The sequence below is a fragment of the Petaurus breviceps genome, unplaced genomic scaffold, assembly GCF_028583685.1.
Source record: "Petaurus breviceps papuanus isolate PSGF00001 unplaced genomic scaffold, PetGlider_PUasm1.0 76, whole genome shotgun sequence".
NCBI classification, from domain to species: domain Eukaryota; kingdom Metazoa; phylum Chordata; class Mammalia; order Diprotodontia; family Petauridae; genus Petaurus; species Petaurus breviceps.
The window spans coordinates 48,371,359-48,394,317 of NW_027186473.1; the positions used below are offsets into that span (position 1 = coordinate 48,371,359).

The 22,959-nt window shown below is 38.4% G+C and overlaps 2 protein-coding genes across 3 annotated transcripts in view; one reads left to right on the plus strand and one right to left on the minus strand.

The window, feature by feature from the left end:
• The first annotated feature begins 6,778 nt into the window (after positions 1-6,778).
• SMAD1 (SMAD family member 1) overlaps positions 6,779-22,959 on the plus strand; it is a 411,788-nt gene continuing 395,607 nt past the window's right edge. The window contains exon 1 of the mRNA XM_069105461.1: positions 6,779-6,790. The gene's annotated coding sequence lies outside the window, so the exon portion shown is untranslated. The remainder of the gene's footprint in view (positions 6,791-22,959) is intronic.
• OTUD4 (OTU deubiquitinase 4) overlaps positions 11,706-22,959 on the minus strand; it is a 59,129-nt gene continuing 47,875 nt past the window's right edge. For both annotated transcript variants that reach the window (XM_069105453.1, XM_069105452.1), the window contains exons 18-21: positions 22,644-22,782; positions 20,701-20,964; positions 16,228-16,268; positions 11,706-15,317 (exon numbers count right to left, since the gene is read on the minus strand). In XM_069105453.1, coding sequence (XP_068961554.1) covers positions 14,094-15,317; positions 16,228-16,268; positions 20,701-20,964; positions 22,644-22,782 — 1,668 coding nt within the window. In that variant the 3' untranslated portion in view covers positions 11,706-14,093. The remainder of the gene's footprint in view (positions 15,318-16,227; positions 16,269-20,700; positions 20,965-22,643; positions 22,783-22,959) is intronic.

Genomic DNA, 22,959 nt, shown 5'->3' on the forward strand with positions numbered 1-22,959 from the left:
AAAATCCAGCACCACCCTATCCTTTGCAGATTGAGTTATTTCCATAACCTCTATACTTCAACATGCTTTGGACTCGGTTGACTTTGCAACCTATCAAATATCTCCTGTGCATGACATTGTTGGGTATCAGTGATGCAAAAGCAAAATGGCCCTTCTCTCAAGGAGCCTACATAGACTAGGACCCCAGACACACAGATGAGTAAATGCAAGGTAACTAAAGAATGGAGAGCGTTAACGATGAGGAAATTCTGGAACAGGTTCACATTTAAGTCCTGAGCTTGAAGGAAGCTAGGGACGTGCATTCTGGATGGAGAAGAGGTTTCCCAAAAGCACCAGAGGTGTTGAGTTCAAGGCAACAGTTTAGGAGACTTAGCTAGAACATAGCAGGTGAAGTTGAGTAATAACTAGTATTACAAAGCATTTTACACATCTCATTTGATCAGAAAGATAGATTGGAGCCTACTCATGAAGGGCTAAGTACTCGGATGAAAAATTTATATTTTTTGACATCGTGATACACTTGTGTATCAGGAATATTCTTTTAACAACTGGGTCAATGGAGAGGTAAGTAACTATATTTTTAGGTACACAAGATTTACATGTATAATTGTTTGAGAACAAAGGTTCAGATAAAAAAATTTAATATTCAGAGCATTTTTACAAACTAGTTAAAATTCAGTCAATAAATACTATTCATCAAAGGAAATAATGTTTTTCAGAAACAAGTGAGATGAACACCAAAGTATCAATTATTTCCTGTAAGTCTAGATTTTCTAATCAAATTTAACTGAACTCCAAACATTATGCATGGTAAAATAAAAAGCTAAAATGGTTTTTAAAAATCTTTTAAAAGCACTTCCTCTGTACCAAGCCCTGTGCTTTTTAAACTAAGCTTTGGGGATACAAATAGGAACATCAAGTCAGCCCACTTGCTCTTAAGGTACAGTAAGAGGTCAAAAACTGTGAAATGCTTACGTTAAAGGAGGTTAGTATACAGTATTGCCAAACTATGAGAGAAACACCTACAGGACAAAATTAGCACCAGCCTGTTGTACAGTGGAAGGGCGGAGAATGTGGCGTAAGGAAATGGCTTTGAACCCTGGCCCTGATAAGTGTTCCTCTCTGGATTACCTGGACTAAGTTATTTGACCCCTGTGTAGTAGCCTCTGGGTGTGTATGATGGAAATAATATACTTAAACTAGGTATCTATCCCTCAGGGCTACTGTGAACAAAATTTTACAAATTTAGGCATTAACAATCCTTCAATCCAGCTGCCACCTCTCCTTCCTGTCATGTTCTCCAGTACTTACTCTCTTCCAAACAGGCCTTTTGGCCATTTCCTATATACAATATTCCACCTCCCTACTTCTGCACAAGTGCTACCCCACACTTAAAGAGTTCACTCCTCATCTCAGGCTCCTTAGCCTTTTTTGACAACAGTTCAATAGACAGCCACTTCCTGTGTGTGACCTTTCCTGATCTCCCCAGTTATTTTTATGATTTTGTATCTGCTTTATTTACTTACTTGCTCATGTGCTACATTTTCTCCATCACCTGCCAGGAGAATGTAAGCTCTCTGAAGACAAGGACTATTCCATTATTGTCCTTGTATGGCCACCGTATTGCACAGATTTGCTAACGTTGAATCGAATTGGGCCTTAAAACACTATATATGTTATCTCCTTTAAATTTTCTCAGCCCTATAATAAATCACAATACAAAAATATCTCTTTAGCTCTAAGGCAGTAAGGCAAGCCAGTACCAGAAATTGGTTTTGAAAATAGTGGGGGAGACCAGGTGGCTCAGCTAGTAAGAGCACCGGCTCCAGTGTTGGGATGACCTGGAGATCTAATCCCGGGCTCAGATACTCAGCACCACACCCAGAAATAACTGGCCGTGTAACCTTGAGCAAGTTACTTTTCTTTCCCCGATTGGTTTAAAAAAAAAAAAAAAGGTGGAATTTGTCAGGGACCCTAGGCAGCAGGATTAATTGGCAAAGATAGGCATCTGCCACCATTGCAAATTAAGTGGCCAAGGGAAAAGGCTCCTCCAGCCAATCCTTCCCTCCCCATCAAAAAGCTGTTTGAACACTGTTTGAACAAGTGCTTTTTCTTTGGTCTGTTTTTAACATAAAATTTATTGATTTCCCCCCCCCCATCACCTACATTTCCTAAAGTTGCCTTTCCCCACCCAGAAAGCTCTTATTTAAAAGGGGGGGAGGGGAGAGGGGCAGAAGAGGTTAGCAAAACGTTTAAAAAAAGTTTAATGTATCCAGTACAATACACCTGTAGTCCCCCAACCCTGCAAAGAAGTGGAAAAGGAGCTGCTTGCTCCTTTCTTTTGGAGCCAATCTTGGTCATGATCTTGCAACATTCTTTCCTATTTTGTTGGGGTTTTCCCCCTCCGACTTGTTGTAGTTTTGTTTCTTTCCCCCTGGTTCTTCATACTTTACTTTGCAGCAGTTAAATCCTCCAATGCTTTTGGGTATTCCTTTTTTACTGTATAGTAACATTGCATTACGGTCAGTTTCAAGTTTTTTGTTAAAGTTTCCCTTGTTCATCTCTTCTGTAGTTCAATCGAGGCTGCAACCTAAGACTGGGAACCATTGCTCTGATCTTCCCTAACTACCTTTTCCAGTCCTATGACATTAGTATAACACAAAAATAATCTCAGATATTTCCATCCAGTCCTTCGCTTTTTTCATTTTATATTCGCCACTAAAATCTTCCTTCACTGCCAAGTCCAGCCTTGCGACTGGATTGATCTAAAGCCAATATTTACCTCCAGAGAAGTGATATGTAGTACAGCATGCTCATTCAGGAACCCAGCAAGAGACCCAAATGAGAAAACATTAGCATAGATTAAAATACACCCAGCTTCTAAAAACACCACCTAACAGAGGGAACCTCGAGTTACTGAATACCACCACTCAAGAGCAAGCACTGACAAGGTCTTAACAACCCTGAAGGGCTTTGACCATGGGCCTCATGAGAGATTTGGGGAATGCCTTCTATATATTGGTCTAAGTTAGGACATGCTAATCACCATGGCGGATCAGCAAGTGACAAACTTGTTTCCAGATACAGGATTTGATGAAGATAACATTACAGGGGCAGCCAGGTAGCACAGCAAGTAAGAGCACCGGCTCCAGTGTTGAGAAGACCTGGAGATCGAATCCCGGGCTCAGACACTTAGCAGCCACCCAGAAATAACTGGCTGTGTAACCTTGAGCAAGTTACTTAACCCCGATTGCTTAAAAAAAAAAAAATAACATTACAGCATGGGGGAAAAATAAAACATTTTAATGAATTCACCCATCTTTGAAGCTACTGTAACTTTTTTTTTTTGCCTTTTGGAGGGCAATTGGGGTTAACTTGCCCAAGGTTACACGGCTAGTTTTTTTTGTGTGTGGGTGTTAAGTGTCTGAGGCTAGAACTGAACTCTGGTCCTCCTGACTCTGGGGCTGGTGCTTTACTCTGCGCCACCTAGCCGCCCCTACTGTAACTTTTCTAGGGAAGGACTGATGGTGACGAATTCTGCTATGCTATGAGTTAACTAAAAGTCATTTTGCTTTATGGTTTAGTTAACTATCCTGAAACAAAATGGCAGCTGATTTGATTGGATAGACATATCTGAAAACGTTTTTTAAAGCTCACTGTGATTGTGCTTATGCCATTCAAATACATAGTTTGGCCAGTGGGGGAATTCCATGCAGGAATCTCTCAGGCCCCCCCTCCCCCAGCCCCAATTTGGTATGTTAGTTTTCATTAGGATTTTCCCTAGTGGACTGTTTCACCACAGACTATATTATCATTTATCAGAATATTTTTAAAAACTTGTCATGAGTTGCATCAACAAATAGGGTAAAATCCACTGTTACCACCATGGCCTCAACCATCAAGTGATCTAATTTAGTTAGTAGTCACTGGCCTATCTACACAGACTGACCTTGTCACTGGAGCAATCTAAAGCTGACATTTATCTCCAGATAAGCAGCATGCCAATTCAGGGAAAGCATCAGAGAACTACTCAGGAAACCAATGCCTCATCTGAAAATACAGCCAGCTTTTAAATACCACAATATACCCTTGTATTGACATCTTTCCAATAGGACTGGCAACATTAAACATGATATGTCGATGTTCTGGGCTAGGCCAAACTCCAACCACTTCCCTCATGTCCAATACTGGAATGAAATGAGAAATTTATAGGTGAATCAACACTTAATATTTACCTAACCATAGCAGGGGAAAGCTATGAATCCAGGATCTTGAAAGTTGACTCTACTGAGCAAAGCTCATCATAGTCTGCCAAACAAGATCACAGGGCACTTAGAACTCCTAATACAACCACCAGAAATGATGTTAACAGCTTAAGCCTTTACTTCCCTGAGCTAATCCTATCTTAAGGACCACTTTAATATCTTTAAAGGAAAACCCAGCCTCACCTGGGAGGATCAAGCTGCAGAGTCTTTTTTCCCACCACACCCAACTGCTGCTCTTTGTTGTGGTTTGTCCTTTGTTCTTGAAGAGGGGCGAAGGCATCAGGAGGGTGATGTCTTGACTTGCAAGTGAACTGGGTCTGAGTGAGGCAGAGCGGTGCAAGGTCATCAGCCTCACTCTCTTCTACAGACTTAAGAGAGTCCAGTGGCAAGACATAGGTCAGGACAGCTGGCCATGGCCCTTCCAGACTTCTATCACCAAAATGGTTCATTACACATCAACCCCAACCCATAGGTGAAAAATAAAAACTAAGACATAGCAAAAATAAAACAATGTAACAGTCCCCTGAAGGGGTTAACTAAATATGGCAAAATGACAACCAGAAATTCCAAACTTTGCAACTCCATCCTCTTGTAAAGGCCCAAATCCCAGATCTAAACTATGCCTTTGCCAATCACAGGAAGTCTCTCAAGGTAAAGAGAGAAACTTTGGGGGGCAGGGTGGAAGTGGCAGTAACCAGCACTACAGGGAGAACTGTCCTCTACCACTGTCTAATTAATGATGCCTGGCCCTGATCAACTAGGACCTCTTTTTCAGGGAGCCCCAAAGTAGGAGGCCAGTCACTGAGGCATTGCCCCACTTCTCTAGGAGCTAGGTGATACATTCACCTGGCCCTTGTTGCCAAAAAGTAAGTCTCACAATATCACTCATCTTCCAAAGTACTCCCTGTGTATGAGCTTTCCAATTGGTATGCTGGTAGAGGCAGTAAGCAAAAGGGTGAGCCCTCTCTGCTTCTGGGTCCTGTCCCACTGCCCCCTACCAAAGTGGCCCTCAACACTTCTCACACTGCCAGGCAGAACTCCCTTGCACCCACAGAAACCTATGCTTGGCCAGCTGGAGCCAGATGGTTCCCCCACACTGAATTGAGCACTGCTGTTTGTGTTTGGTCGGTCTTGCATCCCATTCCAGCAGTTTCACCAGTTTTCTATAATCATCTGCCCTCCCCTCTCCTTCCACACTGGGACAAGGATTAAGGGTGCTAACTACAAGCACAGGAACAAGTCTTACACCCCATTCCACATACCAGGGAAAGCAGTCATACCTGCCAGGGTATTCAGGGGTATCTGGGACATGAACTCCAGAGGAGTCCTCCCTTTAAGTCCTAGAGAAACATCTCTCACTTTACCAATTTAACACCCCAACCACACCCAATCGGCTGGAGTTGCAATTGGCACATTTGTCCTTGCCATTTCCAGAATCATCTGAGCCCATAGGAAGAATTGGGTAACTTGCTTTAAAGTTCACATTCACCTCTCAATAAAACCTCCCAATGGCCTCCTAAATGCCACACAATAGTCCAACCCAGCTCTTCAGCACAATTCACAATTAGACTAACTAAAAATAAGTGAGACTGTGGTATTGGGGAGGCGAACTTAGACCAACTAGCTGATGGGCCTGGAGAACAGTCACCCTTCAAATACAAGAACACAAGACAAATTCAACCCCCAACGGTTTACCAGTTTCTTCCAGAAAATTTCTTATTGAAAGAGCGTATTTCACTTTGGTCATCCCTTGCTAAAGGGTTAGTTTACTACCTCTGAAAGTGGGGGAGCAATTACTATCTCTAAAGGCATACCCAAAAGCAGAGGTCAACTAAGTCTCATGGGGCTACTTCTCTGCCCAGGCCCCACAACACTATGTGACAATTCCAATGGCTATAGCCTTACTCAGACCCATCTCGTGGGAGTTTAAGTTCAATATTGGAACAAAATGAGAAACTCAAGTCATTCAGCAGTTAACATAAAAAGATTTACTTAACCATAGGAGGCCTCAGATATTCAATAAAAGTATGTACCGTGTTTCCCCGATAATAAGACACTGTCTTATTATTTTTTTTGGACAGAAAAACATCAGAGGGCTTATTTTCAGGGGAGGGCTTATTTTAATGAACATTGACAGCAATTTTAATAAACAGGTAAATGTGAACAAAAAAATGTACCTTTATTCAATAATGAATTCAATAAAGAACAGGATGATGCGCTCAGTGCTGCAGCTCTGATTGGATGCAGCTCGGAGGGCGGTGTGCGTTTCACGGGGGGGGGTACACGGGGACGGTGCATACAGAGGGTAATGTAATGTAGCGTGTAGCGCAGGGAATCACCTTCACTACAGTAGCAATCTCAATAGGTCTTATTATCGGGGAAACACGGTATCAGGACTTTGGAAATTGATTCAGCTGAAGGAAGCTCCATGGCCTCTAGCTGCCTATCATGGTCTACCAGCTAAGTTTCTAAGAATGAAACAGCCTGACCCTTTGGTAGCTTAACCTGCATGCGTACATGGGGTTGTGATACTGTTATCAGTATCACATATGCAACTTTAAAAATCACTATTACGTGCTTTTAGGATTCAAAAGTGAGTTCATAATTTTCACCATGAGCAACAAATTAAAAATTAACTCATTATCGTTATATTGTCACAATTACTAAAAACCAACTAGTTACTCTACTTTTGTACGTTCTTGTAGGACCTGGTTCAGTCCTGGGCAAAGCAGAAAGGCTTGATACTCAATTCAATTTTAACCACAATTAGAAATAAATTCGTGGTCTAAGGACCAGGAATCTAAGTCCAAAAGCAAGACAGTATATATTAGAATGGATATGGTGTGACCCTGTTTTCAGTTATAATTACGTAAAGATATCTAAAGCCCTGTAGCCCAGGGGCACCTTGCACTGGGTTAGAAGGTGGAAGAGCTATCTAAAGGTTTTAGGGAAGACTTGGAAACAGTCCCTGACAGATTACAGATGGCATGGAATAGGAGCACAGTATTAAGCACTGGGCTTTACCATCCTTGTGTCAACATCCTAACTTAAGGAATGCTAAAAGAGTTCTAGTCAAATTCTACACCAGCAATGCCTCTCCTTCACCTTTCAATGTCAGCAAATGGGGTGAAGAGATGCAGTTATAAAGTACCTAGGACAGAAAGGCAGATTCAAACCTTCCTCCCCCACGTATGGTGTGGCAATACAGACAAGTAAACACTACTCTGCACCTATATGCTTACTAAAAACAGATTCTACATACAGACCTTTATCACAGAAAAGGGAAGATAAGACAATAAAAGTCTATATTTCAATAAGTTTTTCCCCTCATTAATGGAAGACTGTAGCAAACTATAAATATTTTTATATAAGTCCACTAAGTGCAGCAACTTAACCAGTCTCATGCCAAATTTACCTTTCACAAACGGTCCAGCCATGCCCAAAAGAGAAGACATGACTTATTTGTCATTCATTACCCTAGGTGTTGCCGGAAACATGTTGTCAGGAACTTTTTTTCACTGTGACTCATTTCACAAAAAATACATTACATGCTTAATACTGTGCCAGGTACAGTGGTAGACACCTCTAAAATAGTCTTGGATCACAAGAAGTTTACAATTTAGTTGAAATTATCTAAATGCATAAAAAAGGATTTTTTTTAAGGCAACATTTTCAGAAGAGCACAACAGAAAACCCTAGAGGAATCAAAAAAGAAACTTCTCTGTGAACTTAAATGAAAAGTTTCATAGAGGGAAAGGGACTTTTGAGCTGGAAAAAGTGGTTAAAGGGGATGGAGGGAGAAAACATCCAGGTTAGTAGCTTCTTAATGAGCAAAGAAACAAACTGTAAAGATGTATTCAGAGAACAGTGAACAGTGGGAAGGTTGGCCAGACAAGTTCCTCACCCCTGGTCCAGACTATGGAAGGGAATGAACATCAGTGAAATGAAATGCCAGTCACAATTTTTAAAGAGCAATTGATCCAAGCAGCATTTAGGAATCAGAGAGCAATATACAGGATATACTGGGGAGGAGAAAAGCAAGCAGAGATAGATAAGACCAAGGTTGGAAAAGGGTGATAGCAGAAATGGAAAGGAGCAGACACAAATGAGAAACATTACAAAAGAATAGGCAGGATTTGGTAATCCAAGTGGACGATGGGCAGAGGAAAAGATTTCTAACATGCCAGGTAAAGGTAAGGGTACTTCAAAGAGCTATTATATGACAGCTTCCTCCCTTCACTAACAGGGAAGCCACTCAATTCCTGATCTGACTGGGTATAGTGAAAGGCTGCAACAGTTAGATTTTCCTTTCCCCCTCCCCCCACAAAAATAATGAAAAAAATAACTACATTAGTTCAAAGAAGCTACCTTTTAAATTCTTTGCTCTTTATTTGAGCAACTTTGTGTCTCAGGCACCAGATGAAAGGATTTTCCCCTTCCTATCTAAGTCTATAATCATCAGATACTACTACTTCATCAGATTTACATCATTCTTTTGGGTAGTATCATCACTACTATTTCACATGTACAGCAACTTGAGTTTTTTGACTTGTCCAGAAGTACAAACCTCAGAGCCTAGAACCAATTTTTTACTCAAAGTCCTCCTAACAATATGGGGTAAGTAGTTAAGTCCACAGCAATAATATAAATATTTAAGATTGTACAATGAACAGTGACAAAACTGAACAGAGCAGAACTTGGACCTTTCACAATCTTCCTCAGTCACACCAAATAGAAGGTCACCACATACTAGTTTGGCTGTATAGATCATCTACCAGCACTTCTTAAACTGTGGGTCACAACCCCATGACCCACAGTTTAAGAAGTGCTGAAGGGGTTGCAAATGGAAGAAATTTAAGAAGCCCTGATCTAGACTAAGTACAAAAAGTTATCAAGGTATTTAAGCCTAGCATATAAAAATTTAATCATACAATTAATCTTTCCATACTTTGAAAATGGAATTGATTGCCAAAAGATTAGAAATCTAAAACTTTTTAGATAAGTTTCAAATACAACTTAAACTGAAAGATTAGCCATTTCTGGATATAAAATGTTGCGATTTTATAATATCTGAACAGCAATAAAGTATGTGATTTCAGGGATATACAGATAGACCTTGAAGGAAAATCTTGAAGGAAAAAAATGATTATTTAAAACATCTCCAGAGAAAACCCACAAGTTATGACCATGCTGATTTATTCTCAATACTGTAAGACAAATGCCACTTTTTCCTCGGATCAATTCTTTAAGTGATTCTAATAGATAATCTACTTATACATATCATTATTTAAAGGTGACTTTAAACAATTTACTCGCCATTTCTCTGGGTGGTACTCTTCAGCATATAAAACTGTTTTAAATAGATGCTACATTGCTTAACCTAATGATACAAAGAAATAGAAAGGTAAGAAGCCGGGTAAGAAACCGAGAACCCTGAAGAAGTTGGTGGGACCAAAGGGAATCTGAGGAACCAGGGAAGGAGGAGGAGGTGGACACAGGACAAAATTTTACATATGAAATGAGGGTGTGGTTATCTTAACAACTACTGTATTTTAAAATATCTTTACAAAATATTGCACGCAAAACTCCAACACAAAAAAGTACAAATACAGGCAAAAAGAAATGACAAGAAAAACTTAGTTTTCCAACATATTTTGAAGTCTTCTGGGAGAGACATAGAGTAGAAAGCTAAGTAAAATCATTGTTCTAACTATGCATTTTTTTATCTTCACATACTTCTTTAACCATTTAAATACCGTAAAACTTTTCCTCCACGTCAAATTCCCATTATAATGTACTGACATGCTCTACTATACTCTCTGCTAAAACTTCTCAATCAAAGCATTTCAAGAAGCTGTTGACACAAACAAAATTTAATATATGCACAGTTTTATGTACAATGCAGCATCACACCATGTAGGGCATTTACTATTGTTTTATACATTCAAATACTTTTGAAACACTTAAGTCTACAAAACAGAACATAGAAAAATAAACAGGAATATATTGAACACTTACAAAAAAGTGATATGATAAAGAATATAAAGTACTATTTTCCTTTCAACACTTCAAAAGATATATGTGTTTGTGTGTATGTGTATATATATGTGTATATATACATATATATACATATATATTTCTATACAAGTAACATCACAAAGGATCACATCCTTACATGCTTAAAGTATTATTTTTCAGTGTAAGGCTATTATCATTTTTTCATACATATAGGATTTTTTTTTCTAGTTCGTAACAATGCAATTTCTATTCCATTCAAGTAGATTCAACCCCAAAGTTGCTGTTGCCCCACAGTAAGACATGCACCCACCCCTCATCTAGGATACTCTATAACTGGTGTTTCTGAAAAATCTATCTTCAGGAAAATATCCCAATTAGTGAAAAATAAATGGCTGTTGTTACCTGGCAAAATTACTTAGCTCACTGAATTGACATATGGAACATCTATCACTTCAACTGAACCAAACAGACACACAGTAGTATTTAGACTTAAAATCTGGGGCAAAAATACAGTAAACAAAGATAACGTAGTGTAGCCAAGTGTGTACTCTTGGGCTACATAGGTTACACTCTTTCTGGACCTTTCTTAGTACCCTAAGAGAAAGTCAGAAAGTTTATTTTATCAAAAACTGAAGGCAAAACAAAAAAGATGCAGTAATAAATATTGCTAGTTTATGAGATGGCTGATCAAGTTTCTAAGCCAGAAAGGGTTAGAAAGGAACTTTTATTGCACCAGTCTCAAACAAGTTAGAAGTTCTTAAGTATTTTAATACAACCACCTTAAGTCACAAAAGAAATAACTAACACACTAGTGAGAAAGAGAAAAGGGAGAGTCAGCCACAAAAGCTCTATCACAGTTGAGGTCTGGCAAACTCTGTAGTTCATAACAAACCACAAGGTTGGGTCTGCCACACCAGATGAATCAATGTGGATGCGAGTTAGCAGTATGCAAGATTCCGAAGACACCAACAATATGCTGGTTAGAAGAGAACTAGAATGAAAAACAGCCAATTCTCCCCAGGTCACAAACTTGCTGAGGATACCGGAAAGCTCTGTAATACTAAAAGGAATGAGGGTAGAAAACAAGTCACAGAGATAATGCCTAACATAATAAAAGCTAGTAGGCAAACTTTGGTCAGTTCTTCAATAATTTCACTTTAAGATGCAGCTTTCTATAACATGGAGAAGTCCTATAATTTCCAGCTGTTAGTATAAATGAGTCTATTCTCCTATACACAAACTTACTCACATTAAAACCATTCTAACTTTGTGCCATAACACACAGAAACACTTGTGATTATTAAACAAAATAAACTGAAGTGGAGGAAGGCAATCATACACTAATTTGACTTCAGCTTAAGAAAAAAGTCCCTAAATTTTTAAAAATCCACATTTGTAAGGATTGTTAAATCATAAAAGTCATTTTTTTTTTTAAAGCAGAGGTTTAATTCCAGGTTACTGAGCAAAGTACCACCTCCTTAAAAAAATCACCACTATTTCAATTCTACACCTTAAAATGGGGTGTAGAAACAGTTCAGTGTTTTCTTCAGAAACTACAACCTAGTCTATGCTATCACTCAAGTGTTGTAAGGCAGCTAGTGATTGTGTAGAAACAAACAATATTCTTTTACAGCCAATTTTTAAGCATTTCCAGAAGACTGGATGAAAAACATTTCCTTGCCTCCTGAGATCAGAACTTTTAGCTTTATTTAAACCTAATAATCTAGACATATCTATAAATGTGGCTTTCACGAAGATTATCTGTAGGCAATTAACAAGCATGGGCCCTAAACGTGTGATTTTTCTAGCTTTAACTTTTCTTCCATAATTCTACCATACACACTACACTAAAGGAAAAAGACTTATCATTACCTTCAGCAACTGTTCTAGCTCACAAAATGGCTGATGTGATCACCACCAGCTCACAGGAGCATAAAACAATTAGTCATTAAAGATTTTTAGCTAGCACCATCAATAATAAAATGCTATCTTTCAAAGTGCTCTCAAAATTTTAGATAACAGATAAAATTTAATCACTACTCAAATTGGTAGTACCCGAACTTAAGAATTTGGCTAATTAAAATAGCACAGAGGTAAATAACCATTAATACAGTACAGAAGAGATTCACTAAGCCCAGCTAGCATTTGAACTTTTTTTGAAGGTTACCAGAAAAAAAAAAAAAAACTGATCTATTTCAGGCTACCAAATTAAAATAAATTACATTTTTAAAAAAAAAGTATTTTCTAATAAAGAAAAAAAAGCCACTACATTAATTTTTGGCTAGGCATTATACATGGCATGCAAAGAGAAATCACTGTTATTTGCATAGCATGTTCTCACTCAAGCTTCCTGATCAAAAAGTAGATAATCTCTTAAACATGAAAAAAGAGGGTATGTTTCACATTGGTATATACAGATATAAAATATAAACTACAGCTATTTTTTACAAAGAAACACAGATGACTAATACTGTGTTATTCAGAGTCAAATCTCCAAATGAGGACAGAGTGCAACATGCAAAGGGGATAAATGGGAATACTGGAGGGACCAGTGAAAGGTTAAAATTAAAAAACCAAAAAACACATTCTTATCACACACTCACAAATGCTACCTAAGGTAACAAGTTGGTTTTAAAATACAAAACAAAACCCATCTTCTAGCAGCATCCTCTAGAAAAGGACTGGAAGTCACAGTCATTTTTTTTTTTATAGAACAGAGCCAACAATCTGAACATGCATATGGAGAATGATAAACATAACCAACAGTGTATGAAGAACCAAAAACAAACAAAAAAAACAAATTAAAAAAAACCCAGTAGCTCTCCATATAAACTTGTCAAGCTAAAAAAAATATTCATGTTTACACGTCTCTTCTCACAAAATATTTAGAATCTGTCAGTGCATTAGTGTTAAAGTGGCATTAAAAAATTTCTGCAGTTCTAACAGGTGCAGAATTATTTTCAAAATGCATAGCATCTACATTTCGTTCGAGTAGGCACCATGATATTTACACCAGTGCTAAGAATTCTTGGTGGGAACAGCCATATCACTGAATTTCCTATTTTTTTCCACAAATATCTATTCTTGCCTGCAATCTCAAGTTCAACAAATCACTCTAAAATTCAAAAATATACCCTATGAATATTAAAAGAACTATGTACAACATTTCTGAGACACAGGTTAATCGGCTGCCTTATATGAAATATTAAAGAGAAAACATTATTCAAGTTTGACAGATATTGAGATGAAAGGCCTTTGGGTTGGAAGCATATCAAAGACAACAGTGTTGTAGGCTGAGAATTTTTTAGCCCAGTTTATGACTAAGGCATTGCATAATAAAATATACATTTCTATTTGGTGCAATGTTATCTTTTTAGAATCTAAATCATGTCAAACACTATATTTCTGTCATTTCAGTAAACATTGTAAGCATACATTTTCAACATCTTATATCACAAACTCAAACTGTATAAGTAGGGAAAAACAATACTAAATCTACAATGTTTTATATCAAATTTTTTTTTTAAATTTTACACACTTATCTTCTAGGTTCCTATGGGGGAAAGGGAAGGGGAAAGCGACACTCAAATAACTAAAATCAAACAAACTTTCAATGAAGAAAAAAATGTAATGCCAGGAATTCACCTGCCCCTAAGTCTCAAGTTGAGGTTACTTGGTTAGGGAGAGAAGCTATTTCCAACTTTAGGGTTTTTTCCCCCTTCTTTAAAAAAAGTAAGAAGCCTTTGGGAACATTAAGCCATTCCACTTTGCAAATGGTTTTTACTCTGATACCCTCCAAAGTAACCAGTTCTAAGAATGCTGTCCCCTGTGACCATCTCCCATCCCTGATCTTCTCCTATCTCCCCTGTATGGTCGTCCTCTAAAGTTTCGATGATACTGATATCCTTCTTCCCTACTTCTGTTGGGCTGCCCTTTCCAAGACTCATCATTTCTTGAGTGCTGGTAACCTCCTCTACTAGAAGAGTAGCCCCAGTCATTTTTGTACTTCCTGCTTCCATATGTCTGATTGTAGAACTGTTTGGATCTACCACTCTTCAGAATACTGGACACTTCGTTTTCATCCTCAGAACTCTCTTCCCTTGCTCTCTGTACCCTGTCTACCGAACTAGCCATTGGACTGGCTAAGTGATCAGTTGCCCTAGAATCTTTGACTTTTTCTGTTCTTTCTTTAGGATTAGTTATGGTTCTTTTAATAAGCTCAGGTTCTACAACTAAAGGCAGAGATTCTCTTTCTACATTTAACATGTGAGGAGGAAGATGAGTCTTCACTTCTACAGAACCAGTAGCAAAAGCTTTTTCCCCTTTAGGCATCCTAGGTAGTGACTGCGCAGCTTGGCCATCATGCTTACTGCTCACGCTGGCAACAGGGAGGGGGAGTGCTGCTTCACCTCTCACTTCTTGAAATTGATCTGCTGTTGAAATTGAACTACATTCTTTAGATAGATCTGGGTTTTCCAGAGGATGATCTAGTGTTCCTTTCTCATCAGGAGGCAGGACCACATTCTGCCTCATTACTGGATTTTCTATAAAACCTTGAAATGGATACCCATACCATAAAGGAGGAAAGAAAGGAGGTGCAATGGGGACTGCTCCTAAAAATGGATTAGGTCCAAAGGATGGCTGAGGAAATATGTTCTTGCCACCCATTGATTCATCATAATCAGCATGAAGCAACTGTCCAGGATTCTCAGATTCAATATCACCCTGATAAGGAATTTGTCCTTGGCTTTCCGACACCTGAGATGTTGGGATAACCAATGGTGAAGAGAATGTTGGAGACCCAGTCTCAGCCTGTGCTGCATGATCGTTAGCATTAGCTTCAGTTGGCATAGAAAAGTGTGTATCTGTACGTGCACAATCATTTTCACTCTGTGATGAAGGAGCTTCTGCGAACCAAAGGTTGTGAGGATACACAGGAACTTGAACCTTTGGGTACATCCGGCAAGCAGCTATGTAAGCCTGGTGCAGAGGGTATAGGTAAGAATGTGGGGCCCACATAGGACAACTATATGCCTGAAAGAATGAGAAAAAGGACAAAATTTAAAATATTTTTAATAGGTAGTGTTTAACAATTAGTGTCATAAATGTTTCTTTGGTCTGTAATAAATGAACCTGTGACTCAAAGGAAAATAGGAAATAATTCTCTAACATTATAACTTTGACTGGCTTCTATTACCTCTAGGATTTTAAAGAAAGTCTCTTGTTTCAAATGATCCAAGTTACCAGTCCCTGCCAATAGCAAGTGAAAAATTCAAATACAGTATAAGGAAAGGCTACTTGCAGCTAATAATCCCGAGAAGTCACTAAGAAAAAAACTGAGAAAGGGAAAATATTTTAGAAAATAACCAGTTTAAATAGTAACTAATCAAATGGCTGATCTTAGATAGATATGCAATTACTGACTTATGACATTCTGGATATTAGTCGAAAAACAGTTCATAATCACACCCACCCACCTAAAAGCATCACCATCATTTACCAAAGTTGGGGTAGGATACACAATCCCATTTTCCAAATAACCAGGAGCCCAGAACCCAAAACACACCTATGATAGTACACATTGTATCCATCCTATTTAATCCTCCTAGCTCAAAAGGTTTCTCTTGCTTACTCTATAATAAAGTCAAGGACCTGTTTTGCTATTTTGGAAGTCCCATTTAATTTCACTGACCAACCCCTCTCAATAAGCCAGGAAAAAAGGGTTTTGTGAAATTAGTACCTTTCCCCAAAGACAATGAAAAACCCAATACTTAAGAGTAATAAAAATGTGTTTAACAAACAGATAGCTATCTAACAGGCTGAGGAGTTAATTATCATTTCAAAGATACAGGTTAAAAAATTTTTAAGCCCCAAATTGAAAATTAGCTTTTATTTCAAGTATTTTCTAACTGGGGGAAAGTTATGATAAATTTTACATCATTACCTTCACACCAAGATTGAAGAAGAACCTCAAAATGTTTTTATCTAAAGAAAAAAGAATATACATTTTAATCACATATTAAAAATAGACACAAATTTACCCACAGACTTTTACTTTCCTACCCTCTATGATATAAAATACTGAAACCATGTCTGTCTCAGTAGTTTCATAATTCTTCAAGGCTGCATTGTCAGTTCTTTTATTTATTATTTAAGTAATCTGTAGTTGTCAATTTTAGCTTCACCATTATAAGAAAATGGGTTGTTACAATATGGTAGTAACAAAAAATTTCTAAGAGCCTTTTCTGAGTTATGCCTGACAAAATGAAAGTGAAAAAAAAAAGAGCTGTTCCTTCCTAATTCAGCATTTAGTTCTTTATTCACTTTTTTAAAAACCCTCAAAATTGACTGCTAAAGTTACATACCAACTGGCTAAGATCCTAAATTATATAGAACACTTGTTCTTAATATTAGCTGTATAATATTAGCTATGCAACCATTAGACATCAGTAATCCTCACAGAACTGCTAATTTTCCAAATACACAATACCACTGAGTAATCAATATAGAGTTAACAAAATAATACACTAAAACTTAGTAACAAAAATTGATCCTGTATATTAAAACACATGTTTAACATTTAACAACAAAAACCTTTGCTTATCCTGGTTTATGAGGTGGGCATGACAATTAATCCCAAAATGGTATTCCCGATTTAATAAGAAAACTCAACAATGACTGTACAAGTGTCAACACAAAATCTCCTGACTCCAAGTCTAATGATCCCTTCACTGTGTCATATTATCTCCCAATATCACAGAGAAAGAAGTAGAAATACAGACCCAACAATGTATCCTCTAATCTTCCCTCCGTAAGACTTTTTTTTCCATTAGTAGTACTTTTTTCAATTACATGTAAACACAGTTTTCAACATTCATTTTTTTAAATTTTGAGTTCCAAATTTTTCAATCTCCTCCCCCAAGATGGTAAGCAATCTGATATAGGTTATACATGTACACTCATGTTAAGCATGTTTACAAATTAGTCCTACTGTCAAGAAGAATCAAAACAGGGGCGGCCAAGGTAGCACAGCGAGTAAGAGCACCAGCTCCAGTGTTGAGAAGACCTGGAGATCGAATCCCGGGCTCAGACACTTAGCACCCACCCAGAAACACCTGGCCGTGTCACCTTGAGCAAGTTACTTAACCCCAATTGCTTAGGGGCGGCCAGGTGGCTCAGCGAGTAAGAGCACCGGCTCCAGTGTTGGGATGACCTGGGTCAAATCCGGGCTCAGATACTCAGCACCACACCCAGAAATAACTGGCCATGTAACCTTGAGCAAGTTACTTAACCCCAATTGCTTTAAAAAAAAAAAAGAATCAAAACAAAAAGGAAAAATCACAAAACGGAAAAAATGAAAAAAAAAGTTTAAAAAAAAAAAGGGTGAAAGTAGTATTCTTCGATCTGTATTCAGATTGCATAAGTTCTTTCTCTGGTTAGCATTTTCTATCACAGATCATGGGACTCCTACCTTCTGCTGACAGTCTCCTTTAAAAATATGTCCTTCCTATGGTTCAACAGTACCCACAACAGAGTGGGGATCTGGTAACTCCTTTCAATCCCACAACAAAACTAAGTCGCTATTCCAGACTAGAAGATGGCTTTCTGAATTATCTTAACATCAGACTCAGAAATTATAAGCTCCTATAAAATGAGCTCCTTGTGTTATACATCTTTCTTAACTTTTTAGTCACAGATGCTCTGGCACCTGGTAAAGCCTACAAACTCTTACAAAAAAACAAAAATGGAAACAAAAAAATAGTTCATGGACCCGAGGTTAAGGACTCATTTAGAAGTGTGTATTTACTCACATCTTCCCTTATCTTAAAAACAAACAAAAAATCTTCATTGATCTTGTTACCCCATTTCACGGTATACTTTGTCTCCTCCCTTCCACAGCCTAATTCCTATCTACACAAGCTGTCCCACACTCCCATCTTGTCTCATTCATTTCTTAGCTCCTTACACTGTCTTCTGACGTAATTGAAAGTGTCATACCCAAGGTTATCAATCTTCTCTTTACTCCCAAATCTGGCGGCCTGTTCTCTCTCTCTGAAGCATCGCATACTGATACACATGCACAACATTCTCTCGGGAAAATCTTTGTAGTTTTCCTCATGCTGCTCCCTCCCCCCAACCCCCGCATCCTCTCTGAGAGCTCCCTACACTTTTGTCTGTGCAACATCTTTTCTGACTCGACACTCTCTCAGTGATTATTCTCCTCCTGGCTGTTTTCTTGGACTTCAAGATCTCCATAAACATGTCTTCTTCAAGGTAAAACAAACCCTGAAACCCTCACCTCCTCAGATCATCTCCCTCCCTGGCTGGAGAAACTTCCTCTTCTCCATCTTCCACACCAGCTTTTCAGCTTCTTTGTAAGTGTTCTCTCCCCCCATTAAACTGCAAGTTCCTTGAGGGCAAGGACTGTTAGGCCTTTCTTTGTATACCCAGGACTTAGCACAGTCACATAGATGCCTAATAAATGTTTACTGACTGACTTTCTGATCTATAAGCTTGTTCACTACCATCTCTTCAATTATTCTAATACTCTTCTCAAATCTACATATTCATCCCCAGTCACTTGTGAACTCCAGTCCCACATGTCAACTTCAAATTCTACTAGTATCTCAAACTTATCACGTCCAACCAAAATGGAACTCAGATTTCCCCCCAACCAAAATCCCTTAGGTTTTTAATGGCATTGCCATTCTCTTTCAGTCACCCAGTTACACAACACTCTGGAGTCACCCTCATTTCTTCCCTCTCCTTTAACCCACTTACTGGAGCTGATCAGTTAATAATAATTCTACCTCAAAAACAGCCCTCACAGCAATCCCCTTCTCTCTACTCACAAGGCTAACAACCTACATTCATCCTATCCATCACCTCTCACCTTAGTCCAGGTGACTATTACAACAGTTTTCATCTCTTCCTTATTCAATCTGGCCTCCAAACAACTGTCAAAGTAATCCCCCTAAAGCTCAAATGCTTAAGAAACGTCAATGACTCTCTACTTCTCCAGTATAAAATTCAAATTCCTCTAATTTGACATCTAATTACCTGCAACACATCTGCAAAACATTTTGAGTGTTATTGAAAACTCTTCTACACATTCAGCATTTCAGACAAAAAAAAAAAACTAGGTTAACTATCATCTAAACTTGAAACGTTATTTCCTGTATTCAAACTCTGCAAAGACTGTCCTCCATGACTGAAACATACTTCTAGAAAGTAACTTAAGCACATACACACGCACCCGCACACACACACACACACACACACACACACACACACACACACACACGGCACGCATGCATAAATTTTCTTCCCACCAACACTATTTCACCTTGGGCAGTATTACGTAAGTTTCTTTAGGGGAGGTCTTAACTTTTCATTGTACATTTGTGCTCCCAATGCCTTGCACATAGTGGGCACATCATAAATACTTATTAGACTGTGTAAAGTAAGCATACACAGCACCTACCGTGTTTCCCCGATAATAAGACACTGTCTTATTATTTTTTTGGACAGAAAAACACCAGAGGGCTTATTTTCAAGGGAGGGCTTACTGTAATGAACATTGACAGCAATTTTAATAAACAGGTAAATGTGAACAAAAAAATGTACCTTTATTCAATAAGTAAATCACTGGGGAAGAACAGGATGACGCGCTCACTGCTGCAGCTCTGATTGGATGCAGCTCGGAGCGTTGCTTGCATTTCACGGGGGGGGGGGGGACGGTGCATACAGAGGGTACCGTAATGTAGCGTGTAGCGCAGGGGATCACCTTCACTACAGTAGCAATCTCAATAGGGCTTATTTTCGGGGGAGGGCTTATTTTAGAGGAATCTTACACAGTAAGGGGAGGGCATTTTCGGGATAGGTCTTATTATCGGGGAAACACGGTATATAATCCAAATAAGAAACTCATTTTAACCTATCATTGTACCCTTATGTGTCACTTGCTCACAAGACATTAATAAAAAGTAACTCATCCAAATTTCGTGTATTTTCCCTTGTTTCTTCAATGCAAGAAGTTACTTTGCTTGGCAGAGACTTTTTCATTTGGTCTCTATAGTCCCAGCAACTAACAGTGTTTTGCAGATAGAAGGCACTTGATGTTTATTGGATCAGATGAAATCTGATTTTAACTCATATAACCATTAGTCTGATAAACACAAATAATTATCAGGACTATATAAAACATTTTCTTCATTAGTAGCTAAAATTAGATCATTGACACCTACACTTTCATTAGTACTCAATTTGCAAAAACAAGATTTGGTAGTATCCCATAGCAAATCCTTTCATTGACACAATAACTGGACTCCTCAATACCACTCAATACCTATCCCTATCATTACCGAAGTCTGATTCTGCTTTTTTAGTAACTCCTAATTAAATCTGAAAAGCTCACCTTTAGGTAGATCTTCCCCACTGTGACAGAGTGAATGAGGTGGGGCAATGGCCTGCTCACCCTTTTCATTCAGAGGAAACCCTGGGTACAGCGGGTCTTGATAAAGGCTCAATGTCTGAGGCAAAGGCATCAAAGGTTGATTAACTGCTTGAATTGACATAGGAACAGGAGTAACAGGGGCAGGTGTTAACTGAGCTTGTGACACAGTAGAATCTGGTCCAGACGTCTGTGTCACTGAAAAAACAGGAATTTGAGCAGGAACACCTAAAAGAAAAGCAAGAATAAAAGATTACTAGAAGTTTAAAAAGAATCTCCAACTATAAGTAAAAATTTATGCCAAGAATAAAATCTCAGAACTGAAGAGGAGCAACATTAGCCATGTCTAGCACAGGGGTTCTTAATCTGGAGTTCATATGCCCCAAAAGATCTGTGGATAGATTTCATGGGGCTTGTGCACTTGGAACTTTTTATATTTAGATAATTATATCCCTATATAACTGGACTTCTTTGTAAAAATTTAAATATCCTTTAAAGCACATAAAAACATTACCTAAGAAAGAATCCATAGGCTTCATCAGACTGCCAAAGGTAACGATGACACAAAAAATGACAACTCCTGGCTAACTTCCACTGGACACATGAATCCTCTAAAACATCCCCAAGTGGTAAGTGAACCATTTTCCTCTACCACTTCCAATGATGGAGGATTCACTATCCCTCAAGTCCATTCAATTTGGGGATAGCTTTAAATGTTAGAAATGTATTTTTACTACTGAGACCAGAACTACTTCTCTGAATAACTTCTACCCATTAATCTTATGGAAGTTCTTTGCAGCCAAGTAGAATTTTTATCTCATCACATGATACCCTTCAAACCTGATGGGTGAGACTGTGACCCTCTAAGACTTTCCTTTTCCAGACTAAGTATACACAGTTCCTATAGACAATTTCCATACAAGTTCCCTCAACAGCCAGTTGATTTCCTCTAGATACATTGCAGTACATCAACTTTCTTTTTTTAAGCAATCGGGGTTAAGTAACTTGCTCAAGGTTACACGGCCAGTTATTTCTGGGTGTGGTGCTGAGTGCCTGAGCCCGGGATTTGATCTCCAGGTCGTCCCAACACTGGAGCCGGTGCTCTTACTCGCTGAGCCACCTGGCCGCCCCTAAGCAATTGGGGTTAAGTAACTTGCTCAAGGTTACACGGCCAGGTGTTTGTGGGTGGGTGCTAAGTGTCTGAGCCCGGGATTCGATCTCCAGGTCTTCTCAACACTGGAGCTGGTGCTCTTACTTGCTGTGCTACCTGGCCGCCCCCATCAACTTTCTTTATGAAAATGTGAAAATATGATTCCCACAAAGTACACATCAACTATTCTGGATACTATGTTTTTATTCAATCAAGATTTCATTTTTTGTACTAGCTATAGCTGATGTGTGCAGGCAAAAATTTCTTTTGCAATAAACATCAAATGATGCCTACAGAGAAACAAAAACATAACAAATAAATCAAGCACATGATATTAACTGACACACTACCATGAAAAAACTTATAGATAGGTCAATAGGAGGTAAGGTAAGGCTGCCTTCACTTTCCAGTATTAATGATGTTGCAGAAGATTTGGTACATAAGCAATTCAACAAAACTATTTCTTTAAAAAATTTTTTTTCAATTAACAAGCATTTATTTTCTCTTTCTTCAACTGCCTTCCACCCACCCACCCAAACTGAGAAGGAATGGATACTATAATAGAATATGTAATTCCCCAATACTCCTACAAAAACCAGACAATTAAACAAACCCTATGGGTAAGGGAAAAGTACAGGAGCATAGATCCTATGGGGAAAGTTGTTTCTGCTTCTCATACTTATTCACAATGCTCAGTCTATTCATTCCCAAAAGATCAGAATTAAAAAAACCGAAAATACTGATTCTCTTCCACAACCTGTTGGTCCATAAGTTGTTGGTTCACTTGGCCAGACTGGCACAGTGGCTGGTAATGAAGGCACTGTGGGAGGCAGATGCACCTCTGAAGGAACCTGAAGGGGAGCTGGATTTGCCAATAACACATGCTCTGCTGGATTCTTAAGAAAAAGGGGGAAAAAGAAGAATAGGGTTGAGAAAAGAGAGACATTTTATGTGACACTGCTTATAGATAATTTTAAACTTACACAAACCCAAAGTTGCTTCCTTTTTTTTCTAAAAAGAACACAAATAATTTGCTAGAACAGTGACAAAACAAAGTGCTTAAAAAAAACACT